Source organism: Nannobrachium achirus (assembly GCF_963921795.1).
Source record: "Nannobrachium achirus genome assembly, chromosome: 17".
NCBI classification, from domain to species: Eukaryota; Metazoa; Chordata; class Actinopteri; order Myctophiformes; family Myctophidae; genus Nannobrachium; species Nannobrachium achirus.
Genome location: NC_137824.1, coordinates 37,237,797 through 37,261,032, shown reverse-complemented (window position 1 = coordinate 37,261,032; position 23,236 = coordinate 37,237,797). Strand labels below are relative to the sequence as shown.

General features: G+C 40.9%; 1 protein-coding gene across 1 annotated transcript in view; it reads right to left on the bottom strand.

The window, feature by feature from the left end:
* ctso (cathepsin O) overlaps positions 1 to 23,236 on the bottom strand; it is a 35,013-nt gene that overhangs the window by 10,622 nt on the left and 1,155 nt on the right. The window contains exons 2-6 of the mRNA XM_080745558.1: positions 22,734 to 22,836; positions 22,339 to 22,463; positions 17,847 to 18,014; positions 17,158 to 17,279; positions 9,893 to 10,056 (exon numbers count right to left, since the gene is read on the bottom strand). Coding sequence (XP_080601684.1) covers positions 9,893 to 10,056; positions 17,158 to 17,279; positions 17,847 to 18,014; positions 22,339 to 22,463; positions 22,734 to 22,836 — 682 coding nt within the window. The remainder of the gene's footprint in view (positions 1 to 9,892; positions 10,057 to 17,157; positions 17,280 to 17,846; positions 18,015 to 22,338; positions 22,464 to 22,733; positions 22,837 to 23,236) is intronic.

The following is a 23,236-nucleotide window of genomic DNA, read 5'->3' as shown; positions in this document are numbered from 1 at the left end:
GTTTTGAACACAGAACCTCCGCACGTGAAGTCTGATCTTTAGACCACTACACCATCTCCAATCCAAAAACATCTGGTGCTTTTGAGTAATTATTTTGTACTTTACCCATGAAAATGTCAAAGTAAAACAGCAATGTAGGAGGGCTGAGATTCTGGAACAGGAGTGGTGTAGTGGTCTGAAGGTTAGACTCTCGGTGCAGAGCTTCCGTGTTCAAATCTCACTCCTCCTATGTTGCTATTTTACTTTAACATTTCTTTCAAGGTTAAAATATAAAAGAGTTAGTCAAAAGCACTGGAAATGCGTCTAGTGGTCTAAAGATCAGACCCTCAGTTCAGAGGTCTCATTTTCAAATCCGAGTTCTCGTACAGATCATTGTTGTTACTTTTCGAGGTTAAAATACAAAAAAAGCATTCAAAAGCACCGGATGATGGTGTAGTGGTTTAAACGTCAGACTCCGAATGCAGAGGTCACATGTTCAAATCCATTCCTGTAGTGCTTTGCCCTTTTCAAGGCTAAAATGGAAGAGAACAACTCAAAAGCACCAGGAGATACCTGTCGAGGGCCCAAAGGTGCCTTGGCTCAATGGTATGGTCGCTTGATCGGTTGTCCCTGTTACAGGCAGGTTTCAGACAGGTTCAAGTCCCATGCCCAAGGTACACGGAGGACCATCGTGGAGGGGTGTCCCTCCCCCTGTTTCCTGAGAGCTAAAGGTGGGGGGTTATATCTGAAAGAACTCTGTCCAATGAAAATTTTACTGAAAAAATCTCACCTTCATGCCCTGACACCACTGGAAGAATTTGAGAAAATTGAGGCAATTTAGCTTTAAAAAGGTCAATGTACTCCAGCGATGGACTGTGGGTTGAGCGGGACTTGAACATGGAACCTCTTGACCGAGAGTCTGAGCGTTAGACCATTAGGCCATCTCTCACTATAATGTGTTCTGGTGCATTTGAGTACTTATCTGTATTTTAACCTTGAAAATATCCAAGTAATAGAGCAGCAATTAGTAGGGTGACTGGGTTTTGAACACAGAACCTCCGCACGTGAAGTCTGATCTTTAGACCACTACACCATCTCCAATCCAAAAACATCTGGTGCTTTTGAGTAATTATTTTGTACTTTACCCATGAAAATGTCAAAGTAAAACAGCAATGTAGGAGGGCTGAGATTCTGGAACAGGAGTGGTGTAGTGGTCTGAAGGTTAGACTCTCGGTGCAGAGCTTCCGTGTTCAAATCTCACTCCTCCTATGTTGCTATTTTACTTTAACATTTCTTTCAAGGTTAAAATATAAAAGAGTTAGTCAAAAGCACTGGAAAATGCGTCTAGTGGTCTAAAGATCAGACCCTCAGTTCAGAGGTCTCATTTTCAAATCCGAGTTCTCGTACAGATCATTGTTGTTACTTTTCGAGGTTAAAATACAAAAAAAGCATTCAAAAGCACTGGATGATGGTGTAGTGGTTTAAACGTCAGACTCCAAATCCAGAGGTCACATGTTCAAATCCATTCCTGTAGTGCTTTGCCCTTTTCAAGGATAAAATAGAAGAGAACAACTCAAAAGCACCAGGAGATACCTGTCGAGGGCCCAAAGGTGCCTTGGCTCAATGGTATGGTCGCTTGATCGGTTGTCCCTGTTACAGGCAGGTTTCAGACAGGTTCAAGTCCCATGCCCAAGGTACACAGAGGACCATCGTGGAGGGGTGTCCCTCCCCCTGTTTCCTGAGAGCTAAAGGTGGGGGGTTATATCTGAAAGAACTCTGTCCAACGAAAATTTTACTGAAAAAATCTCACCTTCATGCCTTGACACCACTGGAAGAATTTGAGAAAATTGAGGCAATTTAGCTTTAAAAAGGTCAATGTACTCCAGCGATGGACTGTAGGTTGAGCGGGACTTGAACATGGAACCTCGTGACCGAGAGTCTGAGCGTTAGACCATTAGGCCATCTCTCACTATAATGTGTTCTGGTGCATTTGAGTACTTATCTGTATTTTAATCTTGAAAAGATCCAAGTAACAGAGCAGCAATTAGTAGGGTGACTGGGTTTTGAACACAGAACCTCCGCACGTGAAGTCTGATCTTTAGACCACTACACCATCTCCAATCTAAAAACATCTGGTGCTTTTGAGTAATTATTTTGTACTTTGCCCATGAAAATGTCAAAGTAAAACAGCAATGTAGGAGGGCTGAGATTCTGGAACAGGAGACATGGTCAAATAACAGGAGACTTCTTCCTAAAACAGGAGGGTTGGCAGGTATGCTGATGAGAGATGGTCTACTCTAGCTGTCTAAAGATCAGCCTCTCAGTGCTGAGGTTCCAGGTTCAAATCTCAGTCCTTTTATGTTGCTGTATTACTTGGACCTTTTTCAAGGCTAAAATACAAAAGAATTAGTCAAAAGCACCAGGAGCTATCTATGGTGAGAGATGGTGTAGTGGTCTGAAGGTTAGACTCTCGGTGCAGAGCTTCCGTGTTCAAATCTCACTCCTCCTATGTTGCTGTTTTACTTTAACATTTCTTTCAAGGTTAAAATATAAAAGAGTTAGTCAAAAGCACTGGAAATGCGTCTAGTGGTCTAAAGATCAGACCCTCAGTTCAGAGGTCTCATTTTCAAATCCGAGTTCTCGTACAGATCATTGTTGTTACTTTTCGAGGTTAAAATACAAAAAAAGCATTCAAAAGCACCGGATGATGGTGTAGTGGTTTAAACGTCAGACTCCGAATGCAGAGGTCACATGTTCAAATCCATTCCTGTAGTGCTTTGCCCTTTTCAAGGCTAAAATGGAAGAGAACAACTCAAAAGCACCAGGAGATACCTGTCGAGGGCCCAAAGGTGCCTTGGCTCAATGGTATGGTCGCTTGATCGGTTGTCCCTGTTACAGGCAGGTTTCAGACAGGTTCAAGTCCCATGCCCAAGGTACACGGAGGACCATCGTGGAGGGGTGTCCCTCCCCCTGTTTCCTGAGAGCTAAAGGTGGGGGGTTATATCTGAAAGAACTCTGTCCAATGAAAATTTTACTGAAAAAATCTCACTTTCATGCCCTGACACCACTGGAAGAATTTGAGAAAATTGAGGCAATTTAGCTTTAAAAAGGTCAATGTACTCCAGCGATGGACTGTAGGTTGAGCGGGACTTGAACATGGAACCTCTTGACCGAGAGTCTGAGCGTTAGACCATTAGGCCATCTCTCACTATAATGTGTTCTGGTGCATTTGAGTACTTATCTGTATTTTAACCTTGAAAATATCCAAGTAATAGAGCAGCAATTAGTAGGGTGACTGGGTTTTGAACACAGAACCTCCGCACGTGAAGTCTGATCTTTAGACCACTACACCATCTCCAATCCAAAAACATCTGGTGCTTTTGAGTAATTATTTTGTACTTTACCCATGAAAATGTCAAAGTAAAACAGCAATGTAGGAGGGCTGAGATTCTGGAACAGGAGTGGTGTAGTGGTCTGAAGGTTAGACTCTCGGTGCAGAGCTTCCGTGTTCAAATCTCACTCCTCCTATGTTGCTATTTTACTTTAACATTTCTTTCAAGGTTAAAATATAAAAGAGTTAGTCAAAAGCACTGGAAAATGCGTCTAGTGGTCTAAAGATCAGACCCTCAGTTCAGAGGTCTCATTTTCAAATCCGAGTTCTCGTACAGATCATTGTTGTTACTTTTCGAGGTTAAAATACAAAAAAAAACATTCAAAAGCACTGGATGATGGTGTAGTGGTTTAAACGTCAGACTCCGAATGCAGAGGTCACATGTTCAAATCCATTCCTGTAGTGCTTTGCCCTTTTCAAGGATAAAATAGAAGAGAACAACTCAAAAGCACCAGGAGATACCTGTCGAGGGCCCAAAGGTGCCTTGGCTCAATGGTATGGTCGCTTGATCGGTTGTCCCTGTTACAGGCAGGTTTCAGACAGGTTCAAGTCCCATGCCCAAGGTACACAGAGGACCATCGTGGAGGGGTGTCCCTCCCCCTGTTTCCAGAGAGCTAAAGGTGGGGGGTTATATCTGAAAGAACTCTGTCCAACGAAAATTTTACTGAAAAAATCTCACCTTCATGCCTTGACACCACTGGAACAATTTGAGAAAATTGAGGCAATTTAGCTTTAAAAAGGTCAATGTACTCCAGCGATGGACTGTAGGTTGAGCGGGACTTGAACATGGAACCTCGTGACCGAGAGTCTGAGCGTTAGACCATTAGGCCATCTCTCACTATAATGTGTTCTGGTGCATTTGAGTACTTATCTGTATTTTAATCTTGAAAAGATCCAAGTAACAGAGCAGCAATTAGTAGGGTGACTGGGTTTTGAACACAGAACCTCCGCATGTGAAGTCTGATCTTTAGACCACTACACAATCTCCAATCTAAAAACATCTGGTGCTTTTGAGTAATTATTTTGTACTTTACCCATGAAAATGTCAAAGTAAAACAGCAATGTAGGAGGGCTGAGATTCTGGAACAGGAGACATGGTTTTATATGAGATACTTCAATGGTTTCCAGTGGAAATAAGCTTAGTCTTTTCATGGATCTCCTTTTAGTAGACCTTGTACCAGTGAACTGTACCGTCATGAAACTGTACCTTTTCCTATGCAAACTTCTAATAAAGTCTTCAATCAATCAATCAGTCAAATAACAGGAGACTTCTTCCTAAAACAGGAGGGTTGGCAGGTATGCTGATGAGAGATGGTCTACTCTAGCTGTCTAAAGATCAGCCTCTCAGTGCTGAGGTTCCAGGTTCAAATCTCAGTCCTTTTATGTTGCTGTATTACTTGGACCTTTTTCAAGGCTAAAATACAAAAGAATTAGTCAAAAGCACCAGGAGCTATCTATGGTGAGAGATGGTGTAGTGGTCTGAAGGTTAGACTCTCGGTGCAGAGCTTCCGTGTTCAAATCTCACTCTTCCTATGTTGCTGTTTTACTTTAACATTTCTTTCAAGGTTAAAATATAAAAGAGTTAGTCAAAAGCACTGGAAATGCGTCTAGTGGTCTAAAGATCAGACCCTCAGTTCAGAGGTCTCATTTTCAAATCCGAGTTCTCGTACAGATCATTGTTGTTACTTTTCGAGGTTAAAATACAAAAAAAGCATTCAAAAGCACCGGACGATGGTGTAGTGGTTTAAACGTCAGACTCCGAATGCAGAGGTCACATGTTCAAATCCATTCATGTAGTGCTTTGCCCTTTTCAAGGCTAAAATGGAAGAGAACAACTCAAAAGCACCAGGAGATACCTGTCAAGGGCCCAAAGGTGCCTTGGCTCAATGGTATGGTCGCTTGATCGGTTGTTCCTGTTACAGGCAGGTTTCAGACAGGTTCAAGTCCCATGCCCAAGGTACACGGAGGACCATCGTGGAGGGGTGTCCCTCCCCCTGTTTCCTGAGAGCTAAAGGTGGGGGGTTATATCTGAAAGAACTCTGTCCAACTAAAACTTTACTGAAAAAAATCTTACTTACATGCCTTGAGAGCACTGGGGGAATTTGAGAAAATTGAGACAATTTTAGCCTTAAAAAGGTCAATGTACTCCAGAGATGGACTGTAGGTGGAGTGGGACTTGAACATGATACCTCTTAGCTGAGAGTCTGATCTTTAGACCATTAGGCCATCTCTCACTGCAAATATACTGGTGCTTTTGAGTAATTATTTGGTATTTTATTCTTGAAAAGGTCCAAGTAATAGAGCAGCAATCAATAGGGTGACTGGGATTTGAACACAGAACCTCTGCACTGAGAGTCTGATCTTTAGACCACTACACAAGTATGAAAGACACTGATAGCTGAGACAGTAGACAGTGTATAATAGCTTTTAGAAAGGCTACTCGACAAGCCCTTCTGTTTTTCTCTTTTTTTTTTTTGCCTTTCTTGAGATTCCGTGTTCAAATTCCAGTCCTTCTATAGTTAGTTGCTGGAGTACTTTGACATGATCCGACTTTCAGCTCTGAGGTTCCATATTCAAATCCAAGGCCTCCAACAATGCTTTAATACTTTGACATTTTCAAGGTTAAAATACAAAATAATTACTCAAAAGCACCTGAACAACTCTGTAGTGGGAGATGGTGTAGTGGCATAAAGATCAGACTCTCAGTGCAGAGGTTCCATGTTCAAATCTTAGTCCTCATACATTTCTGTTGTGCTCTGACATTTTCAAGGTTAAAAAACAAAAGAACAATTCAAAAGCACCTGATGAAATCTGCAGTACGATATAGTGTAGTGGATTGATTATTGGACTCCTGGTTCAGAGGTTCCATGTTCAAGTCCCAGCCCTCCCACAGATCTTTGCTGTAATATTTGGACCTTTTCAAGGTTTGAAATACAAAATAATTACTCAAAAGCACAAGAAACTTTCCAGTGAAAGATGGTGTAGTGGGTCCGGGTACTAACGTATAATTAGTTTTTCTCTTCAAAATAAAACACGGAACAGGCCATATTCCCATGTTTTACTTTTAAACCTAAAATGAAAAACAGAAAACAGAACCCTAGAAACATATTTATAAAAGAACTTGGTTGAAACTGCTATAGTTTTTGATCATCTGAAACTAAGAATGTATGCTTTCAATGAAAGTGGAAATATGGGTGTTCTAATAGGATGGTTTTAAACAACCTAAATTGCAGTGGTGTTACAATCTTGGTCATGAGAGGATCTAGTAGATTCAGTCATTCTGGGGTATTAATCATAGAAAATGTTTTTTTTTTTTAATTATGTCCTTTTTTACCCCATTACAAGTTTGATTTCATCAGCTGTTTTATTGAGGCTTTTGAGATTTATTTTTGAGTTGCTTGGTTGGAGTGTTTTGTTTGAGCTTTGAACCTTTGATCTATCTTTTGAGCCATATCGGCTCAGAGATTCAAATGTGAACGGCAGACTTAAACCACCTTTTAGAATTCAAATGGACAGCGAAGATGTTTGTCACTCTATGGTGCTGACTATGGTTACTGACCTGGTTGCTGACTATAGCCAGGCTGGGACAGAAGCTGACTGGCCTTTCATTTAATCGTTAGAGGTTTTGTCTGCCAGGTCGACATGTTGTTGGGCTTGTAGATCTGGTAGAGCTGTACAGTGTACACCCTCTTCTTTCATGAATCGCACGTTGGTTTGTGCTTAGAGAAGATACACACCCCTTCAGTCACTTTATTTACACTATTTAATTACGAACACCTTAGTGATGAGACCCATTGTGCCTTAAAACCACATGGTTTCGAACCCTAGATCTTTCATATATGAACCCTAGACGCATGTCTTTTGCCATGCTGACATGGATAATCAATCAGGAAAGTAATATTTAACCCACCTTTTAGAATTCAAATGGACAGTGAAAATGTTGGTCATGAGTTTTGAACCCCAGAACTTTCATATTTAAAGTCTTGACTCATCTCTTGAGCCATGCTGACATGGATAAATAACCAGGAATGTAATATTTAACCGACCATTTAGAATTCAAATGGACAGTGAAAATGTATGTATAACCAAGTTGAGTTTTGAACCCAAGATCTTTCATATATGAACCCATGACTTATCTCTTGAGCTATAACAACTTCAAGAGATCAATTGAAATGTTACAATGTAATACTTAATCCACCTTTTAGAATTTGGATGGACAGTCAAAATGTAGCTTGGCGTTGCCAGCCTCTTTCACACACTACATTTTTAGACACCCTTCATTATACTTATTATTTTATTGAGGCTTTTGAGATTTTTGTTGTTTGAGTTGTTTTATTTTAGCTGACTTTTAGTTTTGTTTGAGCTTTGAACATTCAACTTTTGATAGATGAACCATGCTGGCATAGAGAGACAATCAGGAATGTAATATTTAACCGGCCATTTAGAATTTAAATGGACAGTGAAAATGTTGAAGTTGAGTTTTGAACCCAATGTCTTTCATATATAAACCCATAACTTATCTTTTGAGCCACGCTGGCATGGAGAATTTATCAGGAATGTAATATTCAACCCACCTTTTAGAATTCAAATGGACAGTGAAAATGTTGAACCCCAGACCTTTCATATATAAAACCTTGATATATCTTTTGAGCCATGCTGACATGGAGAATTAACCAGGAATGTAATATTTAACCGGCCATTTAGAATTGAAGTTGAGTTTTGAACCCCAGCCCTTTCATGCATAAACCCTTGATTTATCAGTGAAAATATTGACCTGGTACAATATACATACTATCGCTTCATCTTGCTCTTTGATTGCAATCTTTAAACCCCCTCTGGAATTACTACTAGACTTTGAAATGCACTTTTAAATTACTACACTTATAAATACTTTTAATCTGTAAATGCAATCAGCAGGACACCGCAGGGAATTGAACCCTGTCCTAGTAAACCAGGTGTGCCATACCAGTGTCTTTTACTTCTTGACTTATTTACAGGTTGAAGATATCACACATAAACATTCAAACTAATTTCCACTTTTACATGAAGACATTTAAACTTTTACATTTTAAACTAAAACAATAAACATTTAAAAGGACACATAGGAAGCACCATAGACGACGGAAAAGCACCATAGATGGCAGGGAGGCACCATAGATGGCAGAGAGGCGCCAGTCACCATAGAAGACAGGGAAGCACCATAGGAAGCACTGGGGTGGGTGATATGGTGATAAATATCGTTGAGACGATACAATGTCTCCACGATATGCCTTTTCAGAGATATCGTATATATCGTGATACAATGAGGGAGGCTTATAACCAGTAAGACTCCCTAAAAATGTGTCACCCAAAAATGTGTTTTGCAAGAATCGGCCTCATGGTGGCACTAGAAGAGGGCTATGTGAGAAATGAGGGGCAGCCAAGGAGTGTGTGCGCAAAGTTTGGCATGGATAGGGGAAAAGTGTGACATGACGGACAGACTGACTGACAGACTGACAGCCAGTGGAGGTTTTGATAGTAACTGCGACCTGACAGTCGCTAAATCAGTAGTTCTCAAACTTTAAAATGTTAAGGTCTCCCCTTAACTCAGTATACAAATGAAACCAAATAGACCCTTCCATTTGGTTTTAGGATATTGTATTTTCCCATATCGCCCACCACTAGGAAGCACCATAGACGACGGGAAAGCACCATAGAAACACCATAAGAAGCTCCATAGAAGACAGTGCACAGGAAGCACCCAAGATGACAGGTAAGCACCTCACAACGCAATAGACCTTATTCATACCGTGGCCATCTTGGATCACATGACTTCCTGGGATAGCAGCCTGCATTACAAACCATTGTGAACAATGGAGCGATGGTTCCAAAATATGAGTTCTATTCAACCAATTTAATTTTTACCAAATTGACAAATGGGCAGATGACAACATCAACATCCCAAAAAGGATTACATAGAAGGGTACATCCACAATATTCATGGTAGTTAGGTTGCAACTGTGTACAAAGACTTGCTATCTGTGCAGTGCTTGCTCCACTATCATATTAACAATTTGTTGTTAGATTGTTTCTGATTAATATGCAAAAAATCACGATACAGTAACTATATGATGGCAGAGCAAGCACTAGTCTGCATACTGTAGCAAGTCTTTGTACAGAGTAACACTGCAACCTAACTACCATGAATATTGTGGATATACCCTTCTATTTAATCATTTTGGGGATGTTGATGTTGTCATCTGCCCATTTGTCAATTTGGTAAAAAGAAATTGGTTGAATAGAACTCATTTTGGGACCATCGCTCCATTGTTCACAATGATTTGTAATGCAGGCTGCTATCCCAGGAAGTCATGTGATCCAAGATGGCCGCGGTGTGAATATGGTCTATACATCATGGTGCTACATGTTGTGAGCTTGTAGATCAGACAATAATATATACCCATACCCAAAATAGTGAGGTTGAAGGTGGTTAAAGGAGAACTAGTTGAAGGTAAAGTTAGAAGCAGCAGTAGCTGTACATACCGGTGGTGTCGTATCCCACCACTAGCACGGCGTGGTTGGCCTGCTGACTGGAGCAGTGGTGTTGAATGACTCCACCCATGTAGTCCTGCCAGCTCACAGCGTCCACCGTCACCACCAGGGGGCCTCGCTCGACCAGCTGAGTCTTCATGGCCTCCTCCTGGAGTCTGGATACCAACAGCAGGGGGAGTAACGGCTCAGAGGTAGGGAGGGGATGATAGTGGAGATTTAATTTATCGTGAAATCGTCCTCCGTCATGCACTGGGATCAATTCACCTTTTATTTGCAGAGCTTTAAACCCTCTATTGGTAAAACGTACTTTAAAAATACAGTACGCTCTACCAAATCTCTTTGCCAAAAAATAGCCGATCTACAAGCTCACAACACGTTGTGTTGCGACGCATTGTGAGCTTGTAGATCGGCTATTTTTTGGCAAATGTTCTGCCCCTGGAAAATGGATGTTGGGGATATTTTTATTATTGCGATAATAGCGTAAATCACGTTTTCTTTGGTCACAATAATCGTGATATGAAATTTTCATATGGTCCCATCCCTAATCAGAGGTCATCAATGGCAAAAAAATGCTAATTAAGTATTCAATAAATCAATCTGTAACAAGATGTCTTTCACTCTTTTTATTGAACAATCAATCTATGTACTGTATACATGTAATATTTATGAATAATGTGTTAAGGTTGGGCGATAGGCGAATATTCTTATCAGCCATCGTCGGTCCAAAAATCAAAGATATATGTGAGGGCAGCTCCCCAGTCCTCTAAGCTTGAGTTATACTTCGGTGTACAGCGGGTCGCGTGTCAAAAATAGCATATCTACAAGCTCACAACGCTCACTCTGTCACTGACCAAACTTGTTCAGACAACGAAGTATTGTAAAACACCACTTCCATAGGATATTAAAGCCAAGATCACAGGCTAGGAGATGAAGTTACGTTGAAGCAGACATTACCTCTCAGTTTGCAATGCCTTACTTTACTTGATTACTCCCTGGAGAAAGTAATTGTTACACTACTTGTTACATTACTTTTGCGTTACTCCATAAAATCGCCTGCGATGCATTGTCACGTAATTTGCCACTTAATATAACATAACCTTACTCATGTCGATATATTAGCACAAAGCTTTATCCTAATAAGGAGGATATACACAAGATCTTTCTTTATGCTCTTTAACACAAAGCCAACAAACAACGTAGGTCACACAGGACACAAATCACCAACTTATAGGTGATATATTGCTTTTGATTGTATGCCAATTAAATTATTCTATACTGTTATGCAACTCTATGTCCAACAGTATTATGCCAATGCAAGTTGCATAATTTATGATGTGATGTGTGTCTCTGAAAATAAAGTGCTTCCACAATCTGTTAGTATAACAGATGATTTGACGAGTTATACTGTTTGTAACATTCTGTTTGTGTATGTATGTCATGTGGGGTGACAGGGCCTTCTTGATGGCTGCCCCCTCACTGTGGAACTCACCATCAGCTCACATCAGAGCTGCCCCCACCCTCACCATGTTTAAAACCACTCAAAATCTTTTCACACTGGCATTCTCTACATAATTCCCAAACGCCCTCCGTTTTATCTTTCTTTTATGCAATTTTTTTAACCTTTTTAACTCATTCGCTGCATTTCAAAAATGGCCACTTTCAGGCTGAACTGCCAAATACTAAATATACTGCCATTTACCGGATCACGGGTCATGCACGACCATGAACAGATCATGCACCACGTGTGTGCATGCCATTCACAGCTTTCAAACAAAACATTTCGCTTGGAAATCTGTTCATGCATTCATAGGGTGGCCACCAGCAGGAACTCAGAAAGGAGGACACTTTTCCGGGCGCCAGGGGCAGAGCGTCCGGTTAAGCTGAGTAAGCGGCCGCTTACTGGCCCGCAGACCACGGGGTCCTGGCCGTCAGCCTCCGACTGACCGTCAGTCTCAGTCCAAATGACCGTCAATCTGCCTGACCGTCTGTCGGAGTCCCCCTCCCTCGCAATTGGGTCCCCTTTCTGTAGCGCGCTGCCTCTGTTACACCTATTTCCTGTTATATTAATCTGGGTAAAATGTCACGCATTGGGAAGAAGTAAAGGGGGACACTTTATTGTGAAGGACAACAGGAAGAGCATTCACAGACAGACAATCAGACAATATGTTGTTTACGTTTAGTGAGAAGTGTAGTGATGGCTGCAGTGGAACCGCGCACTTTCAAAACCTTTTGTAATTGATATGTAGGCCTATTTAGTCACGGACCCCCTTCTCAAAATATCTTGTGCCAGCCAGGGTCCCACATAGACCGCCAAGATTATTCCACATTTGGACACTTTTTGAAACAAATTAGATCAACCTCATAGCCTATACATCAGCTATTTTCGAATATAATGTAAAATAGTTTTAAAGTGGTTTAATTAAGACCAGGTACGCCATTTATTTATGCAACCAAATATCCTTCATGAATTACTGTATATTTATTTTGCAAAATATTCCTGAGTTAAATTGTTCCAATTGAAATCTAATCCACAAGACTGGCATATCATAAATAATAAAACAGAGAAAGGGGAAGAGAAGGGTAGACTTGTTATAGCTCAGCTGCTGTTATTTTGTTCACAATTGGGGAATGGGGATCCGACGGGGGAAAGAAGACGAGAGGAAAACCTGCAGCACATTCTGTCAGTCAAAGCATGCCGCTGCGTTTTACCTATCATTTGATCGTTGCTGACATCAACCATGTCTGTTACACTTACACACAGTGCAAAGTGCATGATACTCGTCAATTCTGCTCTTCTTTATCAACTAATTTACCTCGCTCCGTTGTTGGCTAAATTAAGTTTCGTTTCGGCGTCTTTGGGCAAATCTGCTGCAGTTCATCTGTGTTACAACTACAGCAGCCAATTTGCCGTCGGTTTCATCCGACAGGCACACAATAAACAAGCGTGGGAGGAGCGCTTAGTGTGAGTAACAGTTGGGAGCGAGTACTAAACGAAATGCACACACGTTGCATGCGACAAAGCTGTTATTCTATACCAATGAAACAGGAGATCTGCCGAGATATGTAAATCTAACCAATAACACATGCACAGTAGCCTAATCACTCTCATAAAGCCGGACAATTAGGTGTCCGGCCAGAGGTTGCACTGGGCGGAGGACAGCATGGTCAACAACTGGACTGTCCGGCTGAAAACCTGACGAATGGCCACCCTAGGCATTCATGAGATAGCAGCCATTATGTTTTCTTCAAATGTAGACAAACATGACTGCCATGTTTGAAAGATGGGGTTGGTCTGGGGGTCAAACATGCAATTTCGCGATCGCGATCATGCCTATAGTAGATAGTAGGAAGTAAATGTTATGCAAATTTGGCCCCAACTCTGGAAACGGGAATAACTTGGGAAACTCAAGTCAATGAGTTAATAAAGCTGTTTTTATTATTGTTTCTGTAAAGCGACTTTGAGTAACTTAAGTTGTATGTATTATTATTATTATGTATACGATATACATATGCTTATACCGTACCTGCCTGGTCGCTCAGGCTGCGGCACTCGTTCGGGGCATTCCGAAATGCATTTACCTGCAAGTACCCGTGAGGATCCGAGCTTAAAAAATACATATTAAACCCTTCAACTGAAACCGAAACACACAGTGTACACACACACACACAGTGTGCATGACACAATCGTCCGCTGCAGCTCTCAGAGAGGCAGGGGAGGTGCACTCAGCGACCTAGAGTAGACGAGAAGACGACCCGCCAGATCGGGTACATTTTCCCGATTTTTCCTGATCAGAATGTTTCTCGGGTGAATTCGGTTTGTTCCAACTATCCTCGGTTCCGATTCGGACGGGTCTAATTTGTTGGACCCGCGCTACACTCTAACGCTACACTCTAATTCACATCCCATTTAGACCGGGAACGCATTATTACGTATTATTACTTTAACCATTATTTTATGCTTTAACTATTAAAAAATAGATATACAAGCTCACAGCGCATATTTTTGACCCAATTCTGACCGAAGTTTTGCACAAGGCGCATGTGCAAGACACCAGTCACGTTGCCATACCTTAGCTTTTGCTGAACTGACGCCACTGTCTGAGGATAATAAACAAGAGGGTTTGACTGGGTTCAGAGCTGGATGGATGCATGGGACCCTCTGTGTCTCAACAAGCTCGCTAAGGTCAATTCTGCTCTTCTTTATCAACTAATTTACCTCGCTCCGTTGTTGGCTAAATTAAGTTTCGTTTCGGCGTCTTTGGGCAAATCTGCTGCAGTTCATCTGCGTTACAACTACAGCAGCCAATTTGCCGTCGGTTTCATCCGACAGGCACACAATAAACAAGCGTGGGAGGAGCGCTTAGTGTGAGTAACAGTTGGGAGCGAGTACTAAACGAAATGCACACACGTTGCATGCGACAAAGCTGTTATTCTATACCAATGAAACAGGAGATCTGCCGAGATATGTAAATCTAACCAATAACACATGCACAGTAGCCTAATCACTCTCATAAAGCCGGACAATTAGGTGTCCGGCCAGAGGTTGCACTGGGCGGAGGACAGCATGGTCAACAACTGGACTGTCCGGCTGAAAACCTGACGAATGGCCACCCTAGGCATTCATGAGATAGCAGCCATTATGTTTTCTTCAAATGTAGACAAACATGACTGCCATGTTTGAAAGATGGGGTTGGTCTGGGGGTCAAACATGCAATTTCGCGATCGCGATCATGCCTATAGTAGATAGTAGGAAGTAAATGTTATGCAAATTTGGCCCCAACTCTGGAAACGGGAATAACTTGGGAAACTCAAGTCAATGAGTTAATAAAGCTGTTTTTATTATTGTTTCTGTAAAGCGACTTTGAGTAACTTAAGTTGTATGTATTATTATTATTATGTATACGATATACATATGCTTATACCGTACCTGCCTGGTCGCTCAGGCTGCGGCACTCGTTCGGGGCATTCCGAAATGCATTTACCTGCAAGTACCCGTGAGGATCCGAGCTTAAAAAATACATATTAAACCCTTCAACTGAAACCGAAACACACAGTGTACACACACACACACAGTGTGCATGACACAATCGTCCGCTGCAGCTCTCAGAGAGGCAGGGGAGGTGCACTCAGTGACCTAGAGTAGACGAGAAGACGACCCGCCAGATCGGGTACATTTTCCCGATTTTTCCTGATCAGAATGTTTCTCGGGTGAATTCGGTTTGTTCCAACTATCCTCGGTTCCGATTCGGACGGGTCTAATTTGTTGGACCCGCGCTACACTCTAACGCTACACTCTAATTCACATCCCATTTAGACCGGGAACGCATTATTACGTATTATTACTTTAACCATTATTTTATGCTTTAACTATTAAAAAATAGATATACAAGCTCACAGCGCATATTTTTGACCCAATTCTGACCGAAGTTTTGCACAAGGCGCATGTGCAAGACACCAGTCACGTTGCCATACCTTAGCTTTTGCTGAACTGACGCCACTGTCTGAGGATAATAAACAAGAGGGTTTGACTGGGTTCAGAGCTGGATGGATGCATGGGACCCTCTGTGTCTCAACAAGCTCGCTAAGGTCAATTCTGCTCTTCTTTATCAACTAATTTACCTCGCTCCGTTGTTGGCTAAATTAAGTTTCGTTTCGGCGTCTTTGGGCAAATCTGCTGCAGTTCATCTGCGTTACAACTACAGCAGCCAATTTGCCGTCGGTTTCATCCGACAGGCACACAATAAACAAGCGTGGGAGGAGCGCTTAGTGTGAGTAACAGTTGGGAGCGAGTACTAAACGAAATGCACACACGTTGCATGCGACAAAGCTGTTATTCTATACCAATGAAACAGGAGATCTGCCGAGATATGTAAATCTAACCAATAACACATGCACAGTAGCCTAATCACTCTCATAAAGCCGGACAATTAGGTGTCCGGCCAGAGGTTGCACTGGGCGGAGGACAGCATGGTCAACAACTGGACTGTCCGGCTGAAAACCTGACGAATGGCCACCCTAGGCATTCATGAGATAGCAGCCATTATGTTTTCTTCAAATGTAGACAAACATGACTGCCATGTTTGAAAGATGGGGTTGGTCTGGGGGTCAAACATGCAATTTCGCGATCGCGATCATGCCTATAGTAGATAGTAGGAAGTAAATGTTATGCAAATTTGGCCCCAACTCTGGAAACGGGAATAACTTGGGAAACTCAAGTCAATGAGTTAATAAAGCTGTTTTTATTATTGTTTCTGTAAAGCGACTTTGAGTAACTTAAGTTGTATGTATTATTATTATTATGTATACGATATACATATGCTTATACCGTACCTGCCTGGTCGCTCAGGCTGCGGCACTCGTTCGGGGCATTCCGAAATGCATTTACCTGCAAGTACCCGTGAGGATCCGAGCTTAAAAAATACATATTAAACCCTTCAACTGAAACCGAAACACACAGTGTACACACACACACACAGTGTGCATGACACAATCGTCCGCTGCAGCTCTCAGAGAGGCAGGGGAGGTGCACTCAGTGACCTAGAGTAGACGAGAAGACGACCCGCCAGATCGGGTACATTTTCCCGATTTTTCCTGATCAGAATGTTTCTCGGGTGAATTCGGTTTGTTCCAACTATCCTCGGTTCCGATTCGGACGGGTCTAATTTGTTGGACCCGCGCTACACTCTAACGCTACACTCTAATTCACATCCCATTTAGACCGGGAACGCATTATTACGTATTATTACTTTAACCATTATTTTATGCTTTAACTATTAAAAAATAGATATACAAGCTCACAGCGCATATTTTTGACCCAATTCTGACCGAAGTTTTGCACAAGGCGCATGTGCAAGACACCAGTCACGTTGCCATACCTTAGCTTTTGCTGAACTGACGCCACTGTCTGAGGATAATAAACAAGAGGGTTTGACTGGGTTCAGAGCTGGATGGATGCATGGGACCCTCTGTGTCTCAACAAGCTCGCTAAGGTCAATGACCAGTGTGTTCATGGCCATGTGTCTGTTGACACAGTAAACATGTGGACAAATAAAACCGCCCCGTGTTCCCTTCTAGTTTATGAACAGATCATGTGACCCCCATTTAATCCCTGCAAAAAGGGCCTCCGGTGTTAATTGTTAGCCATTACCTCCAGAGTTCTGTTGCACATTGTGTGTGTGTGTGTGTGTGTGTGTGTGTGTGTGTGTGTGTGTGTGTGTGTGTGTGTGTGTGTGTGTGTGTGTGTGTGTGTGTATTACCTGAAATCGTATGCAGCGAAGTCCTTCAAAACAAGCCCACCATGTGATTGAGAATAAAAATGGCAGATCCCATTCTGGGCCTTGTAGGGATACTCTGTCTGAGACACCAACTTCACGCAGGTCTGAGGATCACGTTTCATTTCATTCATACATTCATACATACATAAATACCGTACATCAGATTATAGAGCATAGAGCAACATTTGCTATTTAACGTTTAACATATTCATCTTTATTGTCACATCGCGTGTAAAACAGTAGTTGAAATTCGTGTTTGGTGCAAGCTCTGTTATTTTTGATCGTTTTAAGGTTAAAGGAATAGTTCACCATCAAAATGACTTTTTCTAAGCCAATCATTTGAGGAGACTCTTTGCAAGCCCATTGATTCCAGGCAAATGCATTTGGGTCTCCATCCAGAGTCAATGGGGGTACAATTATTATAATCAAATTATTGGCTTAGGATGAGACAAAAAATAATAATAAGAAATCCATGGGGTGAGTAATTGATAGAAAAAAATAAATCATTTTATCATCACAAAATATATATTTTTTTCTACTTTACTGCTACATTTCAGACCAATTTCCCCTCTGGGACTAATACAGGCAATCTTATCCAATCTCATTGTATACCATTCAAAATGTGTAAAAAAAAAGGTTAAAAATACAAAATAAAACCTTGGAGTCCAGACCTGGTTGAGCCACCTCAGGGCGCTGATCGTGGACCCTCCATTACAGCCGTGGTTCTGGTAGGAGCAGTCCAGGACCTGCTGCACGCTGAGTGGAACCAGACCCCGGGCCGCTGCAGCGTGGACAGACTGCATGGCTCCTACCACACTGAATGCCCAGCAGCTGCCACACTGTGGGAGCCAGCGAACACAGTGTCTCAGTGCTGTCACAATTATTACATAATCGTCTAATCGCGATTATTTGACATAATCGTGATTATTTTTCATAATCGTTTCCACGTTGAAAAATGTTCATATATTTTTTTAAAGTAAAAAATAGTGGAAATAGCAGATCTATTTCCACTATCAATTTTATTTTTTAAGTATAAAGTTGTCAAATATGTCAGTAATTTCATTGTATATTTAGGTTATGTGTAATATCTGCAATGTGCAACTTCAAAGCCTACAAGCCAAACAGAAATGTAATTGTCAACGACAAAAACACAAACAATTGTTAATTGCAATTATTTGAGAAAATTAATCGTCATATAAAATGTCATAAGGACAGCCCTAGTGCTGTTATTTCTCAACCTGTTCAGGCCGTGAGCCCCCAAAATAATCATATTTGAACTGGGGACCCCCACCCTGACAAGCACTTGGAATGTATGTTTGACTCTGGTACAATAAACATTGTGGAAAAACTAGCAGATCTTCAAGATCACAACGCCTCGTAGTGAGCGTGTAGATCTGCTATTTTCAAAATGTTTGCCTCTTTCTTATATTATTTGCCAGTTTTTAAAGTATACCGGTAGTTTGTTGATGACTTTTGATGCACTAAAGGTATTTTTCTTTGCTTTCTTTCATTATTTGGCTTTTTTATTTATTTTTATTCTTTTTATTATGATTTTAAATTAAGAATTTATTAAAAGTCCTTAAATTGTCACTTCACTGTCATCTAGGGACCACCCCCCAATATCATTTGGGGACCCCCCCCATCCTTATGTCAAGGACCCCCACATTTCATTTGTACATGGTGTATTCAACCGCAGACATTCATTTGAAAAGATCAATGCCACAGACCCGCCACAGACCCGAATAAGAAAAGATTTTCTGAGATTTATCAACATTTTCGAACATCTTTATGGGCTACTTGTTACAGAATTCGAAGACTGCAACTGCAAAGGCGTGATCTCGGCCGTGATTCAACCTTGACCTTGGGACAACCAGACCCAACAACTGGCCAATGGACCAGAGTGACCTGAATGGGACGTGTGGTTGTAAAATGTCAGAGGGAGAGAGGTTGGAGCTAGACCATTAATGATTTGTAAGCAAACAATAAAATCCTAAAACGTCCAGGGAGCCAGTCAATGGTCAGTACAGAGTGTGATGTGCTCTCGCTTTGGGTTTTCCTGTTAAAACAGGGGTCTTCAACAGAGGGTCCTCAGAGTCACTACAGGGGGTCCTCCAAATCTTTGCGTGATAGAAACCTCTTTTATCCTTTTTTATACTGTATTAACCACTTGAACCCTAGTGTCCATATTCTGCGAACTTTAGCCAATTCTGAGAACTTTTGCCAAAAATAGCAGATGGTTTTGTAGAGGGGGAAAAAGAGCAGACCAAGTACAGAGTGAAAGCAAGGTCAACTTTATTAAGTATTGACGGTTCAAGTGGTTAAATATCTGAAAACACACATTGACTTGAATCCAAAATACAATGATGATTGTGCTGTCAAACGATGAAACTACAGTATATGGAATCTATGAAAAGGTTGTGGGGGTCCCTGCTTCATCTCTCTCTCTCAACTAAGGGGTCCTTGGCCTGAAAACGTTGAAGATCCCCATGTTAAAAGACTAGCTGCGGCATTCTGGACCGAGTGCAAGCATGAGAGGGAGGCCCGGCTCAACATGAAGAGTAGAGATATGAAGATAAAAATGACTTGACCTTCCATAAGAGCCTCAGGCCTGAGCTCTTAGTTTAGTTTAAAAGTGTCTATTATTACACCCTTATTTGGTGCAATGGTATTTTACAAGTTAATTGCCATTCCCAGCGGGCATGATAACTAAAAAGATATCTATACTTGTATCGTTCACCATATATCGTTTTATTTTTTCTTCTTTTTTTTCGATTCAGTGTGAACAGTGCCATCCACTTGACGATTTCTTTTAAATTGTACTGTTATAGTTATAGTGCTCAGTGTGAATGGCCCTAATCTCTTAGCGTGCCTGACTTTGACTTCTACAATTATTCTATTCGTATTGATTGTTCTTACTAGGTTGATCCAACTATAATGAATGTATACTCATCTAGTTCACATTGTAAATCACTATGAGTGGAGGCAGAAGGTTTCACATTTTGGGTTTATTTTAGTGGGCTCTGATAGGAAACTTTGGTCTGTGCAATTGCTTTTTTTTCTGTCAAAATGATGAAAAATGAGGGTCTCTTCTCATCTACTGAAAAACGCTTTCATCAAACCTCTTGGGGAAGAAATCCTCAGAGTGTGGCTCAAAAATAAAACAGAATCCATAACAGACTGTGTATTTCAAATAATTATTTTAGACTCCTACGGTATTGTGCTGTCAGTCCAGTGGTACTGTTACAGTAAGGGCTCCATAAAGATTGAAATACACAGGCCCCTGACCTGAATCTAGCTCTATTTGAATAGAACGCTTAAGATTGGACAGGTTTGAGGGACTGGTTTCAACATAGAAACTATTCTATTTAAACCAGCTTTAAAGCCTTCATGAGCAGGGATCAACAGTGAGTATAGATGTAGGGATGGTATAAGAGAGGCATGAACTTCTATTTGCGGTCAACTGAGACAAATTGTGATCTGCTGCCATCTAGTGGCAGTTCATCAAGGAGGCATGATTTTAAACTGATAAGCTATAAGGACCAAACATTGATAATATTTTTCCACATAATGTATACCTCTTTGTTTAGCGGAAAAACACTTGAGGGGAATGCTGACAGTTAATGGAAGTGGTCAATTTAATCAATGATCAAAAAATATCTAAAGTATAGATCAATTTTAAAAAATACCCGAAAATGGCAGATCTACAGTGCAAGCTCACAACACATTGCCTTGTTATGACTTATAAGGTTGTAGTTTGACTGTTTTCACAATTTTGAGGTGGCACCATTGTACAATGAAGTATAAAATAGGGCGTGTGGTTAATCAAACAAATCAATATGTATTCACTTTTTCCCCCCATAGTTAATTTGTTGATATGTCAAAAATTAAAAGCGCTTCTTGATTATTCGATAGTTGCAGCCCTTGAAAAGAGACTGGGTACACTGTTACAGTATTACTTTGTTGATGGAACTCACACACATTAAACACATGTTGGAAACTGTAGCCTTTAGTTAATCAGACTATCGATTTAGTCGATTATAAAAAAAGAAATGTATTCACTTTTTCCCCTTTGTTAATTTGTTGATGTGTTAAAAATAAAAAGCGCTACTTGATTATTTCGATTAACTGAAAAAGTAATCGAGAGAATAATCTCTAAATCGATAGTTGCAGCCCTTGACCTGAGACTGTGTAAGTAGTAAGTACACTGTAAAGTATTACTTTGTTGAGGGAACTCAAACGCATTTTGTTGGAAACTGCAGCCTCTTGCAGTTTGTAAAGTGCCTCTGTCAGGATTGTGATTTTAGGCTGTTTTTGCAGTCCAAACACGTAGTGTTGATCTTAACTTCTGATATCTCAGATTCAACAGCAGATAGTTCTTGAATTATTACCATTTCATTTCATTCTTCATACTTACATACTTGTAAAAGCCATTTCACTGTTTTTGTTTTGATTAGTTATATTAGTTTTGATGGGTTATTGGTTTATTCGATTATTATTTGTGGGCAAGCACTAGCACAGAACAATGACCATGAGAAACTGTTTGTACTATGCACATTTGGGAATCATTGGGATAAGTAAATATTCAAACTAAAGTTCAAGTTGTTGTGGACAATGTGTTCTTTCGCCAGTGTACAAGACAAGTCTCAAGGTGCATCGTGGGTTTTATTGACTTTAGTGAAGGTTTGTATCAAGCCAATGAAACACCATTACAATTACAATGCTAATACAATAGGGGTACCCGCTGGCCTACTGGTCCAGGTGCATACCACATAGGCTCTGATGCGGGTTCGAGTCCCGATCCCGACGACCTTTGCTGTGTGCCACTCCCCATCTCTCTCCCCATTCCTTGTCAGTCTACTATCAATAAAAGCCCCAAAACAAATCTTTAAAAAAAAACAATACTAATACAATCAATGTTATAATAAATGTTTGTTTGTCTGTCTGTCATCTGTGCGACATCATATGTTATAATAGATTATTTTATTGCGATTCTAACTGAAGCTGAAGCTCTACCAAACATCAAGGAACTTCCATCCGTCTGTTCCTCTATTCATCAATTCATAATCTGTTCATGCATCTGTATGTCCCTCCACCTACCCATCCACCCATCCATCAATCCATCCATCCATCCATCCATCCATCCACCCATTCATTAGTTCTTACAGCTTTTTGATCCTGTACAGGTCCCACCATATTATGGTCTCTCCAGTCAAAGCAGGGTGGTGGACCATCTCTCCTCAGTCCAGAGTAGACAGGAACTGGTTCAGTGCTGGCCTGCAGGTAGGCAGCTGGGTGGATAAAATTAAGCTTATTTTAGTTTTTACAGCATACTGGTAGGAGCAACGTGTTAAGACATTAACAAGACAAGAGAACATTAAGAAAATAACAGTAGGAAGGAATAGAACTAATTATTGATTTATTTGGGTGAAATAATAATAATAACTAGACCTATTTATTCATGGCTGGCTGTTCCTGATTATTATAATTTATAATATGGGTAATAATCAAACAGGCTAGAGACTCAGAATGCATTATAGTTTACAGCTTCAATGTCTTACTCCTGAATTCCTCCTGTGACAGGTCAGAGAAGTGGTTGATACCATACTGGGCAGACTGGCCTGCTGGGAAGGAGTTCAAGTATTCATGTCTTTTCACTGACTCCTGTGACCACACACACACACACACACACACACACACACACACACACACACACACACACACACACACACACACACACACACACACACACACACACACACACACAAACAGCAAATACAATATGATTCGTGTTAATGTGCAGCACCAAACATAGCCGAAAGAAATCTGGCTGAGATACATAATTTTAACGGCTTAGCCTACCTGTAGAGGTGTGTGATTAAAAACGAAAGGAATTAAAATGCCTGAATTGTTTTGCAAATCACTTTCAAAATAACTTTTGGTCATTTTATCGTCTAATCAAGCTTTTATGAACACCCTGAACAGTTTTTAATTTGCTTGATTCAATATGTAGATATTTGATGTAAATGTTACCAGGCCCTCCTCCTCCAGGGCTTCTCCCCAT